Genomic DNA, 16,634 nt, shown 5'->3' with positions numbered 1-16,634 from the left:
GTTCTTTACCAACCAGTATATAATGAGAAAAACGTAAATAAAATGTTTACTTTGTTTTCAACAGTTCTTTACCAACCAGTATATAATGAGAAAACGTAAATAAAATGTTTACTTTGTTTTCAACAGTTCTTTACCAGCTAGTGTATAATGAGAAAACGTAAATAAAATGTTTACTTTGTTTTCAACAGTTCTTTACCAGCCAGTGTATAATGAGAAAAACGTAAATAAAAATGTTTACTTTGTTTTCAACAGTTTTTTACCAACCAGTATATAATGAGAAAAACGTAAATAAAAATGTTTACTTTGTTTTGAACAGTTCTTTACCAGCCAGTATATAATGAGAAAAACGTAAATAAAAATGTTTACTTTGTTTTCAACAGTTCTTTACCAACCAGTATATAATGAGAAAAACGTAAATAAAATGTTTACTTTGTTTTCAACAGTTCTTTACCAGCCAGTATATAATGAGAAAACGTAAATAAAATGTTTACTTTGTTTTCAACAGTTCTTTACCAACCAGTATATAATGAGAAAAACGTAAATAAAAATGTTTACTTTGTTTTCAACAGTTCTTTACCAACCAGTATATAATGAGAAAAACGTAAATAAAAATGTTTACTTTGTTTTGAACAGTTCTTTACCAACCAGTATATAATGAGAAAAACGTAAATAAAATGTTTACTTTGTTTTGAACAGTTCTTTACCAACCAGTATATAATGAGAAAAACGTAAATAAAATGTTTACTTTGTTTTCAACAGTTCTTTACCAGCCAGTGTATAATGAGAAAAACGTAAATAAAATGTTTACTTTGTTTTCAACAGTTTTTACCAACCAGTATATAATGAGAAAAACGTAAATAAAATGTTTACTTTGTTTTGAACAGTTCTTTACCAGCCAGTATATAATGAGAAAACGTAAATAAAATGTTTACTTTGTTTTCAACAGTTCTTTACCAACCAGTATATAATGAGAAAAACGTAAATAAAAATGTTTACTTTGTTTTCAACAGTTCTTTACCAACCAGTATATAATGAGAAAAACGTAAATAAAAATGTTTACTTTGTTTTCAACAGTTCTTTACCAACCAGTATATAATGAGAAAAACGTAAATAAAAATGTTTACTTTGTTTTCAACAGTTCTTTACCAACCAGTATATAATGAGAAAAACGTAAATAAAATGTTTACTTTGTTTTCAACAGTTCTTTACCAACCAGTATATAATGAGAAAAACGTAAATAAAAATGTTTACTTTGTTTTCAACAGTTCTTTACCAGCCAGTATATAATGAGAAAGAGATATGAATAAATGTTGACTGTCTGTTCAGTAGTGTTAACTGTCTGTTTAGTAGTGTTGACTGTCTACTTAATAGTGTTGACTGTCTATTTAATAGTGTTAACAGTCTTTTTAGTAGTGTTAACTGTCTACTTAATAGTGTTGACTGTCTACTTAATAGCGTTGACTGTCTATTTAATAGTGTTGACTGTCTGTTAAGTAGTGTTAACTGTCTTTTTAGTAGTGTTAACTGTCTACTTAATAGTGTTGATTGTCTATTTAATAGCGTTGACTGTCTACTTAATAGTGTTGACTGTCTATTTAATAATGTTGTTTGTTTATTTAATATTGTTGAATGTCTCTTTAGTAGTGTTGACGGTCTATTTAATAGTGTTTACTGTCTGTTTAGTAGTGTTGACCGACATATAACTAGAAATGTTGACTACATAGCGAACAGTTCTTTACCTAAGATTTTTAAGTAAGGAACTACATCTTCTCTTTGGGAGATTTTTGTATTAAAATATTTATTTTCATGTAATTCTTACTCAACATTCTATTTTGAGCTTATTCATTACGAAAATTTAATTGTATTAACACTTTTTTTTAGGCGACACGTGTGTGCCCGTAACAGTGTGGTCAACACTCCGTTAAAACAGCGCGAATCCTATAATAAGCCTACTTACAAAAGTTACAGACGTGCCTGTGAAGACAACTCTGACAAAATATGTACGTCGTATCGGTAAGTTACAGGAGTGTTTGTAAGGGCAACCATTACAATATATGTGTGTTATATCGGTAAGTTACAGGTGTGTTTGTGAGGACAACCATTACAAAATATGTACATCATATCGGTAAGTTATAGTTGTGTTTGTGAAGACAACCCTTACAAGGCACACACATCATATCGGTAAGTTACAGGTGTGTTTGTGAAGACAACCCTTACAAGGTACATACATCATATCGGTAAGTTACAGGTGTGTTTGTGAAGACAACCCTTACAAGGTACATACATCATATCGGTAAGTTACAGGTGTGTTTGTGAAGACAACCCTTACAAGGTACAAACATCATATCGGTAAGTTACAGGTGTGTTTGTGAAGACAATTCTTACAAGGTACATACATCATATCGGTAAGTTATAGGTGTGTTTGTGAAGACAACCCTTACGAGGTACATACATCATATCGGTAAGTTACAGGTGTGTTTGTGAAGACAACCCTTACGAGGTACATACATCATATCGGTAAGTTACAGGTGTGTTTGTGAAGACAACCCTTACAAGGTACACACATCATATCGGTAAGTTATAGTTGTGTTTGTGAAGTCAACCATTACAAGGTACACACATTGTATCGGTAATTTACATGTGTGTTTGCGAAGACAACTATACATACATTGTATCAATAAGTTACAGTTGTACCCATGAAGCTACATGAAATAGTGACCTAAGATGTTATCGGTTAGCTACTGACCTAGCTATAAGAACAAGTCTGAATAAACCATGACAACAACAATCTGATAATAAATACATTTAGTAATTAAAAATATAATACTTAACGTATTGTTGCTATGACAAACTGCCAGATGGCAGAAATAATTGTGAACAATTCTTAATACCAGCAACTTCAAGATAAGAATGTACGTATTTAATGTTAGAATTATCTGACCTGATATTAATACCAGCAACTTCAAGATAAGAATGTACGTATTTAATGTTAGAATTATCTGACCTGATGTTAATACCAGCAACTTCAAGATAAGAATGTACGTATTTAATGTATGAATTTTCTGACCTGATGTTAATACCAGCATCTTCAAGATAAGAATGTACGTATTTAATGTATGAATTATCTGACCTGATGTTAATACCAGCATCTTCAAGATAAGAATGTACGTATTTAATGTATGAATTATCTGACCTGATACGCATCCATGAACATGATTCGAAGCCAATGATAAAACAACAAATTCTCGTTTCATTTGTAGACTTGAATGACCAGTTTACACTCCTACGTTTTGTAACTTTCACAAGATTTGCATTGTGTCACTAATTAAATTGAAAAACTATAGAGAGAAATATTTTTTGTTAAAAATAGTATTCTAATGAAGGGATTTTAACATGTTAAAATACATCTAATAAATAGAATATTTTACTTACAACCTGGTAGTTATTATGTCAGAATTCGTACTTTTAATCACTGGAACTTAAATATTGTGATCTTTTCGTCTAATAAACAGAATATTTTACTTACAACCTAGCTAGAATTATGCCGTTCATTAATAGACCTTAACTATTGTTTCCTTATTATTTAATAAACACAAAAGTTGGTTTAAAATGGTGAAAAGTCATGCCATTTATTACTGCTCTAAGTAATGTTTTCAGTTACAGAACAAAATATATTTAAACGGTTTTGTTGAAACCGTGAGAATGGAAAAGGAACTAAATTTATCTCATTAAATATGAGTTTCACACTATCTCTGTGTGATACATTTGTCAGGGTTTCACTATCTCTGTGTAATACATTTGTCAGTGTTTCACTATCTCTGTGTGATACATTTGTCAGGGTTTAACTATCTCTGTTTGTTACATTTGTCAGGGTTTCACTATCTCTGTGTAATACATTTGTCAGTGCTTCACTATCTCTGTGTGATACATTTGTCATGGTTTCACTATCTCTGTGTGATACATTTGTCAGGGTTTCACTATCTCTGTGTGATACATTTGTCAGGGTTTCACTATCTCTGTGTGATACATTTGTCAGGGTTTCACTATCTTTGTGTGATACATTTGTCAGGGTTTCACTATCTCTGTGTAATACAATTGTCAGTGTTTCACTATCTCTGTGTGATACATTTGTCAGGGTTTCACTATCTCTGTTTGTTACAGTTGTCAGGGTTTCACTATCTCTGTGTAATACATTTGTCAGGGTTTCACTATCTCTGTGTAATACAATTGTCAGGGTTTCACTATCTCTGTTTGTTACATTTGTCAGGGTTTCACTATCTTTGTGTGATACATTTGACAGAGTTTCACTATCTCTGTGTAATACATTTGTCAGTGTTTCACTATCTCTGTGTGATACATTTGTCAGGGTTTCACTAGCTCTGTTTGTTACATTTGTCAGGGTTTCACTATCTCTGTGTAATACAATTGTCAGTGTTTCACTATCTCTGTGTGATACATTTTTCAGTTTTTCACTATCTCTGTTTGTTACATTTGTCATGGTTTCACTATCTTTGTGTGATACAGTTGTCAGGGTTTCACTATCTCTGTGTGATACATTTGTCAGGGTTTCACTATCTCTGTGTGATACATTTGTCAGGGTTTCACTAGCTCTGTTTGTTACATTTGTCAGGGTTTCACTATCTCTGTGTGATACATTTTTCAGTTTTTCACTATCTCTGTTTGTTACATTTGTCATGGTTTCACTATCTTTGTGTGATACAGTTGTCAGGGTTTCACTATCTCTGTGTGATACATTTGTCAGGGTTTCACTATCTCTGTGTGATACATTTGTCAGGGTTTCACTATCTTTGTATGATACATTTGTCAGGGTTTCACTATCTCTGTGTAATACAATTGTCAGTGTTTCACTATCTCTGTGTGATACATTTGTCAGGGTTTCACTATCTCTGTTTGTTACAGTTGTCAGGGTTTCACTATCTCTGTGTAATACATTTGTCAGGGTTTCACTATCTCTGTGTGATACATTTGTCAGTTTTTCACTATCTCTGTTTGTTACATTTGTCATGGTTTCACTATCTCTGTGTGATACATTTGTCAGGATTTCACTATCTCTGTGTGATACATTTGTCAGGGTTTCACTATCTCTGTGTGATACATTTGTCAGGGTTTCACTATCTTTGTGTGATACATTTGTCAGGGTTTCACTATCTCTGTGTGATACATTTGTCAGAGTTTCATTATCTCTGTTTGTTACAGTTGTCAGGGTTTCACTATCTCTGTGTAATACATTTGTCAGGGTTTCACTATCTCTGTGTGATACATTTGTCAGTTTTTCACTATCTCTGTTTGTTACATTTGTCATGGTTTCACTATCTCTGTGTGATACATTTGTCAGGATTTCACTATCTCTGTGTGATACATTTGTCAGGGTTTCACTATCTCTGTGTGATACATTTGTCAGGGTTTCACTATCTTTGTGTGATACATTTGTCAGGGTTTCACTATCTCTGTGTGATACATTTGTCAGTTTTTCACTATCTCTGTTTGTTACATTTGCCAGGGTTTCACTATCTCTGTTTGTTACATTTGTCAGGGTTTCACTATCTCTGTGTGATACATTTGTCAGGGTTTCACTATCTTTGTGTGATACATTTGTCAGGGTTTCACTATCTCTGTGTGATACATTTGTCAGAGTTTCACTATCTCTGTGTAATACAATTGTCAGTGTTTCACTATCTCTGTGTGATACATTTGTCAGGGTTTCACTATCTCTGTGTGATACATTTGTCAGTTTTTCACTATCTCTGTGTGATACATTTGTTAGGGTTTCACTATCTCTGTGTGATACATTTGTCAGAGTTTCACTATCTCTGTTTGTTACAGTTGTCAGTGTTTCACTATCTCTGTGTGATACATTTGTCAGGGTTTCACTATCTCTGTTTGTTACAGTTGTCAGGGTTTCACTATCTCTGTGTAATACAATTGTCAGTGTTTCACTATCTCTGTGTGATACATTTGTCAGGGTTTCACTATCTCTGTTTGTTACAGTTGTCAGGGTTTCACTATCTCTGTATGATACATTTGTCAGGGTTTCACTATCTCTGTGTAATACAATTGTCAGTGTTTCACTATCTCTGTTTGTTACATTTGTCAGGGTTTCACTATCTCTGTGTGATACATTTGTTAGGGTTTCACTATCTCTGTGTGATACATTTGTCAAAGTTTTACTATCTCTGTGTTATACATTTGTCAGGGTTTCACTATCTTTGTGTGATATATTTGTCAGTGTTTCACTATCTCTGTGTGATACATTTGTCAGGGTTTCACTATCTCTGTGTGATACATTTGTCAGGGTTTCACTATCTCTGTGTGATACATTTGTCAGTTTTTCACTATCTCTGTTTGTTACATTTGTCAAAGTTTTACTATCTCTGTGTTATACATTTGTCAGGGTTTCACTATCTCTGTGTGATACATTTGTCAGGGTTTCATTATCTCTGTGTGATACATTTGTCAGTTTTTCACTATCTCTGTTTGTTACATTTGTCAGGGTTTCACTATCTCTGTTTGTTACATTTGTCAGGGTTTCACTATCTCTGTGTGATACATTTGTCAGGGTTTCACTATCTCTGTGTGATACATTTGTCAGGGTTTCACTATCTCTGTTTGTTACATTTGTCAGGGTTTCACTATCTCTGTGTAATACATTTGTCAGGGTTTCACTATCTCTGTGTAATACAATTGTCAGGGTTTCACTATCTCTGTTTGTTACATTTGTCAGGGTTTCACTATCTTTGTGTGATACATTTGACAGAGTTTCACTATCTCTGTGTAATACATTTGTCAGTGTTTCACTATCTCTGTGTGATACATTTGTCAGGGTTTCACTAGCTCTGTTTGTTACATTTGTCAGGGTTTCACTATCTCTGTGTAATACATTTGTCAGGGTTTCACTATCTCTGTGTGATACATTTTTCAGTTTTTCACTATCTCTGTTTGTTACATTTGTCATGGTTTCACTATCTTTGTGTGATACAGTTGTCAGGGTTTCACTATCTCTGTGTGATACATTTGTCAGGGTTTCACTATCTCTGTGTGATACATTTGTCAGGGTTTCACTATCTTTGTATGATACATTTGTCAGGGTTTCACTATCTCTGTGTAATACAATTGTCGGTGTTTCACTATCTCTGTGTGATACATTTGTCAGGGTTTCACTATCTCTGTTTGTTACAGTTGTCAGGGTTTCACTATCTCTGTGTAATACATTTGTCAGGGTTTCACTATCTCTGTGTGATACATTTGTCAGTTTTCACTATCTCTGTTTGTTACATTTGTCATGGTTTCACTATCTCTGTGTGATACATTTGTCAGGTTTCACTATCTCTGTGTGATACATTTGTCAGGGTTTCACTATCTCTGTGTGATACATTTGTCAGGGTTTCACTATCTTTGTGTGATACATTTGTCAGGGTTTCACTATCTCTGTGTGATACATTTGTCAGAGTTTCATTATCTCTGTTTGTTACAGTTGTCAGGGTTTCACTATCTCTGTGTAATACATTTGTCAGGGTTTCACTATCTCTGTGTGATACATTTGTCAGTTTTTCACTATCTCTGTTTGTTACATTTGTCATGGTTTCACTATCTCTGTGTGATACATTTGTCAGGATTTCACTATCTCTGTGTGATACATTTGTCAGGGTTTCACTATCTCTGTGTGATACATTTGTCAGGGTTTCACTATCTTTGTGTGATACATTTGTCAGGGTTTCACTATCTCTGTGTGATACATTTGTCAGTTTTTCACTATCTCTGTTTGTTACATTTGCCAGGGTTTCACTATCTCTGTTTGTTACATTTGTCAGGGTTTCACTATCTCTGTGTGATACATTTGTCAGGGTTTCACTATCTTTGTGTGATACATTTGTCAGGGTTTCACTATCTCTGTGTGATACATTTGTCAGAGTTTCACTATCTCTGTGTAATACAATTGTCAGTGTTTCACTATCTCTGTGTGATACATTTGTCAGGGTTTCACTATCTCTGTGTGATACATTTGTCAGTTTTTCACTATCTCTGTTTGTTACATTTGTCAGGGTTTCACTATCTCTGTGTGATACATTTGTTAGGGTTTCACTATCTCTGTGTGATACATTTGTCAGAGTTTCACTATCTCTGTGTAATACAATTGTCAGTGTTTCACTATCTCTGTGTGATACATTTGTCAGGGTTTCACTATCTCTGTTTGTTACAGTTGTCAGGGTTTCACTATCTCTGTGTAATACAATTGTCAGTGTTTCACTATCTCTGTGTGATACATTTGTCAGGGTTTCACTATCTCTGTTTGTTACAGTTGTCAGGGTTTCACTATCTCTGTATAATACATTTGTCAGGGTTTCACTATCTCTGTGTAATACAATTGTCAGTGTTTCACTATCTCTGTTTGTTACATTTGTCAGGGTTTCACTATCTCTGTGTGATACATTTGTTAGGGTTTCACTATCTCTGTGTGATACATTTGTCAAAGTTTTACTATCTCTGTGTTATACATTTGTCAGGGTTTCACTATCTTTGTGTGATATATTTGTCAGTGTTTCACTATCTCTGTGTGATACATTTGTCAGGGTTTCACTATCTCTGTGTGATACATTTGTCAGAGTTTCACTATCTCTGTGTGATACATTTGTCAGTTTTTCACTATCTCTGTTTGTTACATTTGTCAAAGTTTTACTATCTCTGTGTTATACATTTGTCAGGGTTTCACTATCTCTGTGTGATACATTTGTCAGGGTTTCATTATCTCTGTGTGATACATTTGTCAGTTTTTCACTATCTCTGTTTGTTACATTTGTCAGGGTTTCACTATCTCTGTTTGTTACATTTGTCAGGGTTTCACTATCTCTGTGTGATACATTTGTCAGGGTTTCACTATCTCTGTGTGATACATTTGTCAGGGTTTCACTATCTCTGTTTGTTACATTTGTCAGGGTTTCACTATCTCTGTGTGATACATTTGTTAGGGTTTCACTATCTCTGTGTGATGCATTTGTCAGGGTTTCACTATCTCTGTGTGATATATTTGTCAGTGTTTCACTATCTTTGTGTGATACATTTGTCAGGGTTTCACTATCTCTGTGTGATACATTTGTCACAGTTTTACTATCTCTTTGTGATACATTTGTCATGGTTTCACTATCTCTGTGTGATACATTTGTTAGGGTTTCACTATCTCTGTGTGATACATTTGTCAGGGTTTCACTATCTCTGTGTGATACATTTGTCAGGGTTTCATTATCTTTGTGTGATACATTTGTCAGTGTTTCACTATCTCTGTGTGATACATTTGTCAGGGTTTCATTATCTCTGTGTGATACATTTGTTAGGGTTTCACTATCTCTGTTTGTTACATTTGTCAGGGTTTCACTATCTCTGTGTGATACATTTGTCAGGGTTTCATTATCTCTGTGTGATACATTTGTTAGGGTTTCACTATCTCTGTTTGTTACATTTGTCAGGGTTTCACTATCTCTGTGTGGTACATTTGTCAGGGTTTCACTATCTCTGTGTGATACATTTGTCAGGGTTTCACTATCTCTGTTTGTTACATTTGTCAGGGTTTCACTATCTCTGTGTGGTACATTTGTCAGGGTTTCACTATCTCTGTGTGATGCATTTGTTAAGTAGGCTATTCAGTGGTTAAAAGTCTTGTGTTAACTTTGATATAATCAGGAAATAGAGTGCAGATATAACGTGTTATTAAATATAGCTTGCATTTAAGAAGAGCAGTAATGGATAACAAATGTTCCTATATGAACAAACGTCTTAATTGGCCCAAACGTACTGTAAATATGTCTCGTGATTTTACCAAGCAAATAGTGGATCATAACTTTAGTCAGGTGCTTAATTATAAAATCTGAGTGTATATATAGAAGGACTCTAATAATCATTACGACGTGTAGACTATCGCGTGCAGTACAATCCCGTGAAGTTGTAAAGAAACATTACGTCACAACTATATAAATGTATGTATGTGTGTGTGAAATACGAGTCTTCGCTTTGTGCTCACAACATGTTCAACTCTTCGCAACTGATTAGGTTTCAGTGACTTTTACTTGCCTGACACCTGTTATGCATAAACAAAACTAGATCAGAATTTAAAGCTGTATATTAGTTGTAGAGAAGAAGAAATGTCATGTATTTGTTCGGAAATAGAACTAATTGATAACACGCTAGGTTTACTGAACGTTGTTGTTATATTTGTTTTTTCAGTTAGTTGTTTGTTTCGTGGTTTCCAGTGAAACTCTAAACAATTGACTATATGTTCACTCCGATAATCGAACCATGGATTTTAGTGTTATAAGTCAGTAAACTTATCCATGACCTACCACGGACCACACTTGGTAATAAACCAGATTTATATTAGAACACTATAATAGTTGATTTCCTACCACAGAATGGGCCCTGGCATGGCCAGGTGGTTAGGGCCCTCGACTCGTAATCTGAGTGTAGCGGGTTCGAATCCCCGTCACATCAAACACATTCGCCCTTTCAGCCGTGGGAGAGTTATAATGTAACGATCAATCCCGCTATTCGTTGGTAAAAGAGTAACCCAACAGTTGGCGGTGGGTGGTGATTACTTGCTGCCTTCCCTCTAGTCTTACACTGCTAAATTAGGTACAGCGAATGCAAATAGCTGTTGTGTAGTTTTACGCGAAATTAAAAAAAAAATATTCTCAGAATGTTACAGGATATGCACTGAGCGTACACCATAACAACTGTTACAGTAGATATACACATACAGAGAACAGTTGGTTGATTATTTACTTTTAGAAAATATTCTTTGTTAGGAAATTGTTTTTTCTAACCCGAAGACTTTGTGATACAGTGATTTTAACTCTGCCTCACAGTAACTTGGAAACATTGTTCAATGTGGGAGAGTAGCTGAGTCACTCACTAATTTATTAAGTGTCCCCCAGTGGCATAGCGGTATGTCTGCGGACTTAAAACGCTAAAAACCAGGTTTCGATACCCGTGGTGAGCAGAGCAGAGATAACCCATGTGTAGCTTTGTGCTTAATTCAAAACAACTTTATTAATTTTGATATATATGTACATATACACTTGTTGATGTTATAAACACGTAACAAACACATATAATTTAAGGGTAACAAGAGACTTATCTATCACCTTAAATAACATAAACATTACAAAACCTTGCATTTTACGCCAGCCATATCTTGTTATTATTATTATTGTGCAGAGTTTATTTTAAATAACAAAGTAGTGAAGGCTAGTGAATGCATTCTAAAAATTACATCATAGATTACTGGAACTTTGTTTCAACACTATTTTAAATCACTTTTCCTTTTTATAATTTTGATCTTATTAATAAGTTAATTAAAATATGCAAGAATTATGGAGAAACTGATGTGAAATTTCTAATTTAGGACGTAATTAATAATATAAATATTATAAGGTTACCAGCTTGAAATATGGATTTAAATATTCATTCTGCAATCATTGTTATTTCAGTGTAAATGTCAGAGTATTTGTTTCAAGTTTGCTATAGTTTACAAACCGACATATCACACTGTCTACAGGTCTAGGGCTCAGCATGGCCAGGTGGTTAAGGCACTCGACTCGTAATCCGAGGATCGCGGGTTTGAATACCCGTCACACCAACCATGCTCACCCTTTCAGCCTTGGAGGCGTTATAATGTAATAATCAATCCCACATTCATTGGTAAAAGAATATCCCAAGAGTCGGCGGTGGGTGGTGATGACTAACTGCCTTCCCTCTAGCCTTGCACTGCTAAATTAGGGATGGCTAACGCAGATAGCTGTTGTGTAGCTTTGTGCGAAATTTAAAACAAACAAACTACATGTATAGACTTTTTTTAGTATAACTGTTTTTATTTCAGTATAATTTATGAAACTGCATATCGTACTGTTTACAAGTCTGTTCCTCGCACTGAAACAACGTACGAATGTTGTCCAGGATGGACTCGGAGAAGCCCTGCTGCACACGGATGTATGGAAGGTAAAATATATTTAATTATATCATCGAAATGTTATAATCATTGTGGTTCTGTCTTTGGAACAAATATCACTGAGTTTTAAAAATAGAAACTGGAATTTAAAACTGCATAATATGGTTCAGCTACGTTTAGGAGTTCTTCTGGATACAGGAAGTAAAAACAAAAACTCAGGACTGCTAAGGCCTAGGAAGCAATTAACCACAGTGAAAGACGATAGGTAAACTTTAGTACTGCAGGGGTTTTATAAAAATATTCACTCCAGCGTGCTCATAAAAACATGATGGGATTATGGACAAGCACCTCGTTAAATATTCAGTACGCAGTGCCTGAAACCTAAATAAAATATTTTCTAGTTATTTACTTTAACGTTTTTTGTTGTTTTTTTTCCAGTAGGGACCCTTGTGGGTCAATGCTAAGAAACACCCTTGCTTATGATGTTCTTATAGAACATGATTTTCCAAGAAACCTGTACGTGATGAACGTCTTGTAATTGGAACCAAACATTTCCTGTTTTGTGTGTGTGATAAATAAATATAATTAATAAAACTTGAAATAATTATAAATAGACAAAGTAATCATACTAACGTCGTGCTGTTTGTAAATAGACAAAGTAATCATACTAACGTCGTGCTGTTTGTAAATAGACAAAGTAATCATACTAACGTCGTGCTGTTTGTAAATAGACAAAGTAATCACACTAACGTCGTGCTGTTTGTAAATAGACAAAGTAATCATACTAACGTCGTGCTGTTTGTAAATAGACAAAGTAATCATACTAACGTCGTGCTGTTTGTAAATAGACAAAGTAATCATACTAACGTCGTGCTGTTTGTAAATAGACAAAGTAATCATACTAACGTCGTGCTGTTTCTTTGACCCATGAGAGTCTCTAACTTACCCACTGCGTGTTCCATCTGTGTTTATTTTTTTAAATAGTTTGTTATCTTCTTGAAAACGGATGATTTAGTGACTACAAGTTAATGTTTCAACATAAAGCAACATCAGTAAGTCAGTATAGAAGAGATTAGTTGTGAAAATACGGTTAAATGTACTGGGCAAAACTAGACGACGCTCTGCAAGTGGCCGGGTGTAGCTTCATGGTTAACCTGCTACGAATACATCCACAGTTCGTATGTCGTTAATGAAGAAAAATAATGTCCCTAGACATTGAGACGGGAGTAACTAAGAGTTGGAGTGGTGAAGAGGGGGTTGTCTGCCCTTAGATTTACCAGTTCAGAATTCCTGATGGTTATTTGCAGTTGTCTGTTTGTGCTAGTACCTTTTATTACCGAGAAGTCGTATTGAATTTTCTGTGTAGCATATTAACACCTAACAGAAATATTAAATGTTTCGTAAGGAAAAACTCCTAACCGGTTACACTTTTAACACTTTTTTTTTTTTAATTAGCAATTTGTTCACCTTCTTGTAAAAATGGAGGAACCTGTTCGAGGCCAAACCAGTGCTCTTGTCTGCCTGGCTGGACCGGGCGAACCTGTGAAAAAGGTAACTGAAGCTTAATTGGAGGGTTGTTAATTTATATATTGCAAAAATAACTTCATTCATCAAGAAAAACGAAACATTTTCAAGATCACATATATACACTGTGGTATCTTGTCACATAATTTATTACATATATACACTGTGGTATCTTGTCACATAATTTATTACATATATAGACTATGGTATCTTGTCACATAATTTATTACATATATAGACTATGGTATCTTGTCACATAATTTATTACATATATAGACTATGGTATCTTGTCACATAATTTATTACATATATAGACTATGGTATCTTGTCACATAATTTATTACATATATAGACTATGGTATCTTGTCACATAATTTATTACATATATAGACTATGGTATCTTGTCACATAATTTATTCAAACCGTAAAGATGTTTTAAATTCTTAAACAAATGTTCAATACGCTCACATTAACGATACTTTCATTTAATGGGCTGGATATGGCCTTGTGAGGCTGCGGATTGCAAGATCTGGCGTTCAAAATATGACTGTTTTGAATTTGCTCTGAAATTCCAGCCACATATGCGTTATAAAATTGACGGTTGATCTATTTAATCGGTTTAAGAAGATGGAAAAACTTTGGTAGTGCTCCAGCCTGGCTACTTTTCACCAGTTCAGTTGTTACAAATTAGAAACAGTTATATTTGCATTGTAGAGGTCTCTGACGAACTGATAGTTTAGCCCCCTTACGCATGAAGTGTCTGTGGATTCACAACGAGAAATACAATTTCCAGGTCTTTTAAAACAAACTTCATGACATCTCAGACTCTTCCAGTAATTAAGTACTAAATTGATGAAGTCCATCTCTCATGTATTTCAAGCATAGGACATTGCTTATCTACGTTATGTGCTTTTTACAAGCATACGCTTGTGTTAACTGAAAAACAACAACAACACGAAATCCACGTCCAAACAAATGCATTCACACGGCCTGGTGGTTAGAGCGCGCGACTCTTAATCTGAGGGTCACTGGTACGAATACCCGTCATAAGAAACATGCTCGCCCTCTCAGTCGTGGGATCGTTATAATGTGATGGGCAATCCCACTATTCAATGGTAAAAAAAAAAAGCCTAAGAGTTGGCGGTGGGTGGTGATGACTAGCTGCCTTCCCTCTAGTCTCACACCGCTAAATTAGAGACAAGTAGCGCAGATAACCCTCGTGTAACTTTCGCGAAATTCCCAAACAAACAAACATTTACATTATTTTTTCTCATTGTATTTTTTTCTTGTCACTAGTAATCACACGTGCAATATTTAAATTACAGAAAACTTAAAGAATATAGACACACATCTGAGTAGAGAACAGAATCAAGGTGGCTATAATGTATTACGTCAGCACTTTGAGTTTGAAAGTTTTATAAGTATGTGCGTATTATAAAAGCAAGAAATCAACAAAGCTGTCATGATACACTTATTATAAAACAATATTTAAAATTCATGAATATTATGGGAGCATTTTTTTTAGTTTGTTTATTGGTTTTCCTCGTGTGTTAACATCTACTGATAATTAGGTTTTTGTGATTTAACTAAAATACATTACATAAATATTTGATGCTTATGATGATATTTAGGTATAATAAAAGTTGAGTCGTGTTGATTTAAAGTCTCTGTTTTCACTATGGTATATTATAGTGCATCGTAATATTTATAGACCTTTGAGGTATCTTTAAAAATAAATCCTGCATATTTCTCGACACATTAGTCATTAAAAACGGCGAAATGTGTTTGTGTGTGAGGTTTAATTGTTTTATGTTTGTATAGCTTTTGGATTCCTTCTCTGTTTTCCTATAGTTGAGAATAAATGTTTGAAACACAACGGGAACTGTGAACACAAGTGTGTTAACACTCCAGGCAGTTACAGCTGCGAGTGTCACGACGGATTTATCCTACAGAAGGACGGAAAATCCTGCAAAAGTAACGTCTCTTTGTTTCCTGTAAAGACATCATTCGAAGGCTTTGTGAAATACCACTCATAACTTAGTGTACAATCCTACATAAAACGTGACAAGAAGTCAAAATTGGTATTTTCATCTAACACACGAACGTTACATCGAAGACGTTCTCAAAGTAATCTGAAAATGTGAAAAAAATCGCAGTAATAACCATACTAGTGTTACCGTTGTTACAGACAGTTACATTTATTAATATATTTTGTAAACTGTACCGTTGTTACAGACAGTTACATTTATTAATATATTTTGTAAACTGTACCGTTGTTACAGACAGTTACATTTATTAATATATTTTGTAAACTGTACCGTTGTTACAGACAGTTACATTTATTTACATATTTTGTAAACTGTACCGTTGTTACAGACAGTTACTTTTATTAACATCTTTTGTAAACTGTATCGTTGTTACAGACAGTTAAATTTATTAACTACTTCACTATATTAAATGAAACCTACAATACATCACTATATTAAATGAAACCACACCACATAACTATATTAAATGAAACCCACACCACATCACTACATTAAATGAAACTCACACTACATCACTATATTAAATGAAACCCAGACTACATCACTATATTAAATGAAACCCACACTACTTCACTATATTAAATGAAACCCACACTACATCACTATATTAAATGAAACCCACACTACATCACTATATTAAATGAAACCCACACTACATCACTATATTAAATGAAACCTACACTACATCACTAAATTAAATGAAACCCACACTACATCACTATTTTTAAATGAAACCCAGACTACATCACTATATTAAATGAAACCCACACTACATCACTAAATTAAATGAAACCCACACTACATCACTATTTTAAATGAAACCCACACCACATCACTATTTTAAATGAAACTCACACTACATCACTATATTAAATGAAACTCACACTACATCACTATATTAAATGAAACCCACACTGCATCACTATATTAAATGAAACCCACACTACATCACTATTTTAAATGAAACCCACACCACATCACTATTTTAAATGAAACCCACACCACATCACTATTTTAAATGAAACCCACACTACATCACTATTTTAAATACATCTTATTTTTCTAAGCTATTTATGTGCCACAAAACTTACTATTCCATGGTTTTGTTA

The 16,634-nt window shown here is 34.1% G+C and overlaps 1 protein-coding gene across 7 annotated transcripts in view; it reads left to right on the top strand.

Annotated features, from left to right (window-relative positions):
• LOC143245338 (epidermal growth factor-like protein 7) overlaps positions 1-16,634 on the top strand; it is a 100,882-nt gene that overhangs the window by 68,789 nt on the left and 15,459 nt on the right. For all 7 annotated transcript variants that reach the window (XR_013025577.1, XM_076491578.1, XM_076491577.1 and 4 more), the window contains exons 3-6: positions 1,882-2,013; positions 11,885-12,003; positions 13,409-13,504; positions 15,329-15,451. Coding sequence is in view for 6 of the 7 variants with exons in the window: in XM_076491578.1 (XP_076347693.1) it covers positions 1,882-2,013; positions 11,885-12,003; positions 13,409-13,504; positions 15,329-15,451 (470 nt within the window). In the remaining variant the exon portion in view is untranslated. The remainder of the gene's footprint in view (positions 1-1,881; positions 2,014-11,884; positions 12,004-13,408; positions 13,505-15,328; positions 15,452-16,634) is intronic.

Source organism: Tachypleus tridentatus, chromosome 2, assembly GCF_004210375.1.
Source record: "Tachypleus tridentatus isolate NWPU-2018 chromosome 2, ASM421037v1, whole genome shotgun sequence".
Classification (NCBI taxonomy): Eukaryota; Metazoa; Arthropoda; class Merostomata; order Xiphosura; family Limulidae; genus Tachypleus; species Tachypleus tridentatus.
Note: the sequence above shows the minus strand (reverse complement) of the source record. Positions and strands in the feature narration are given on the sequence as shown.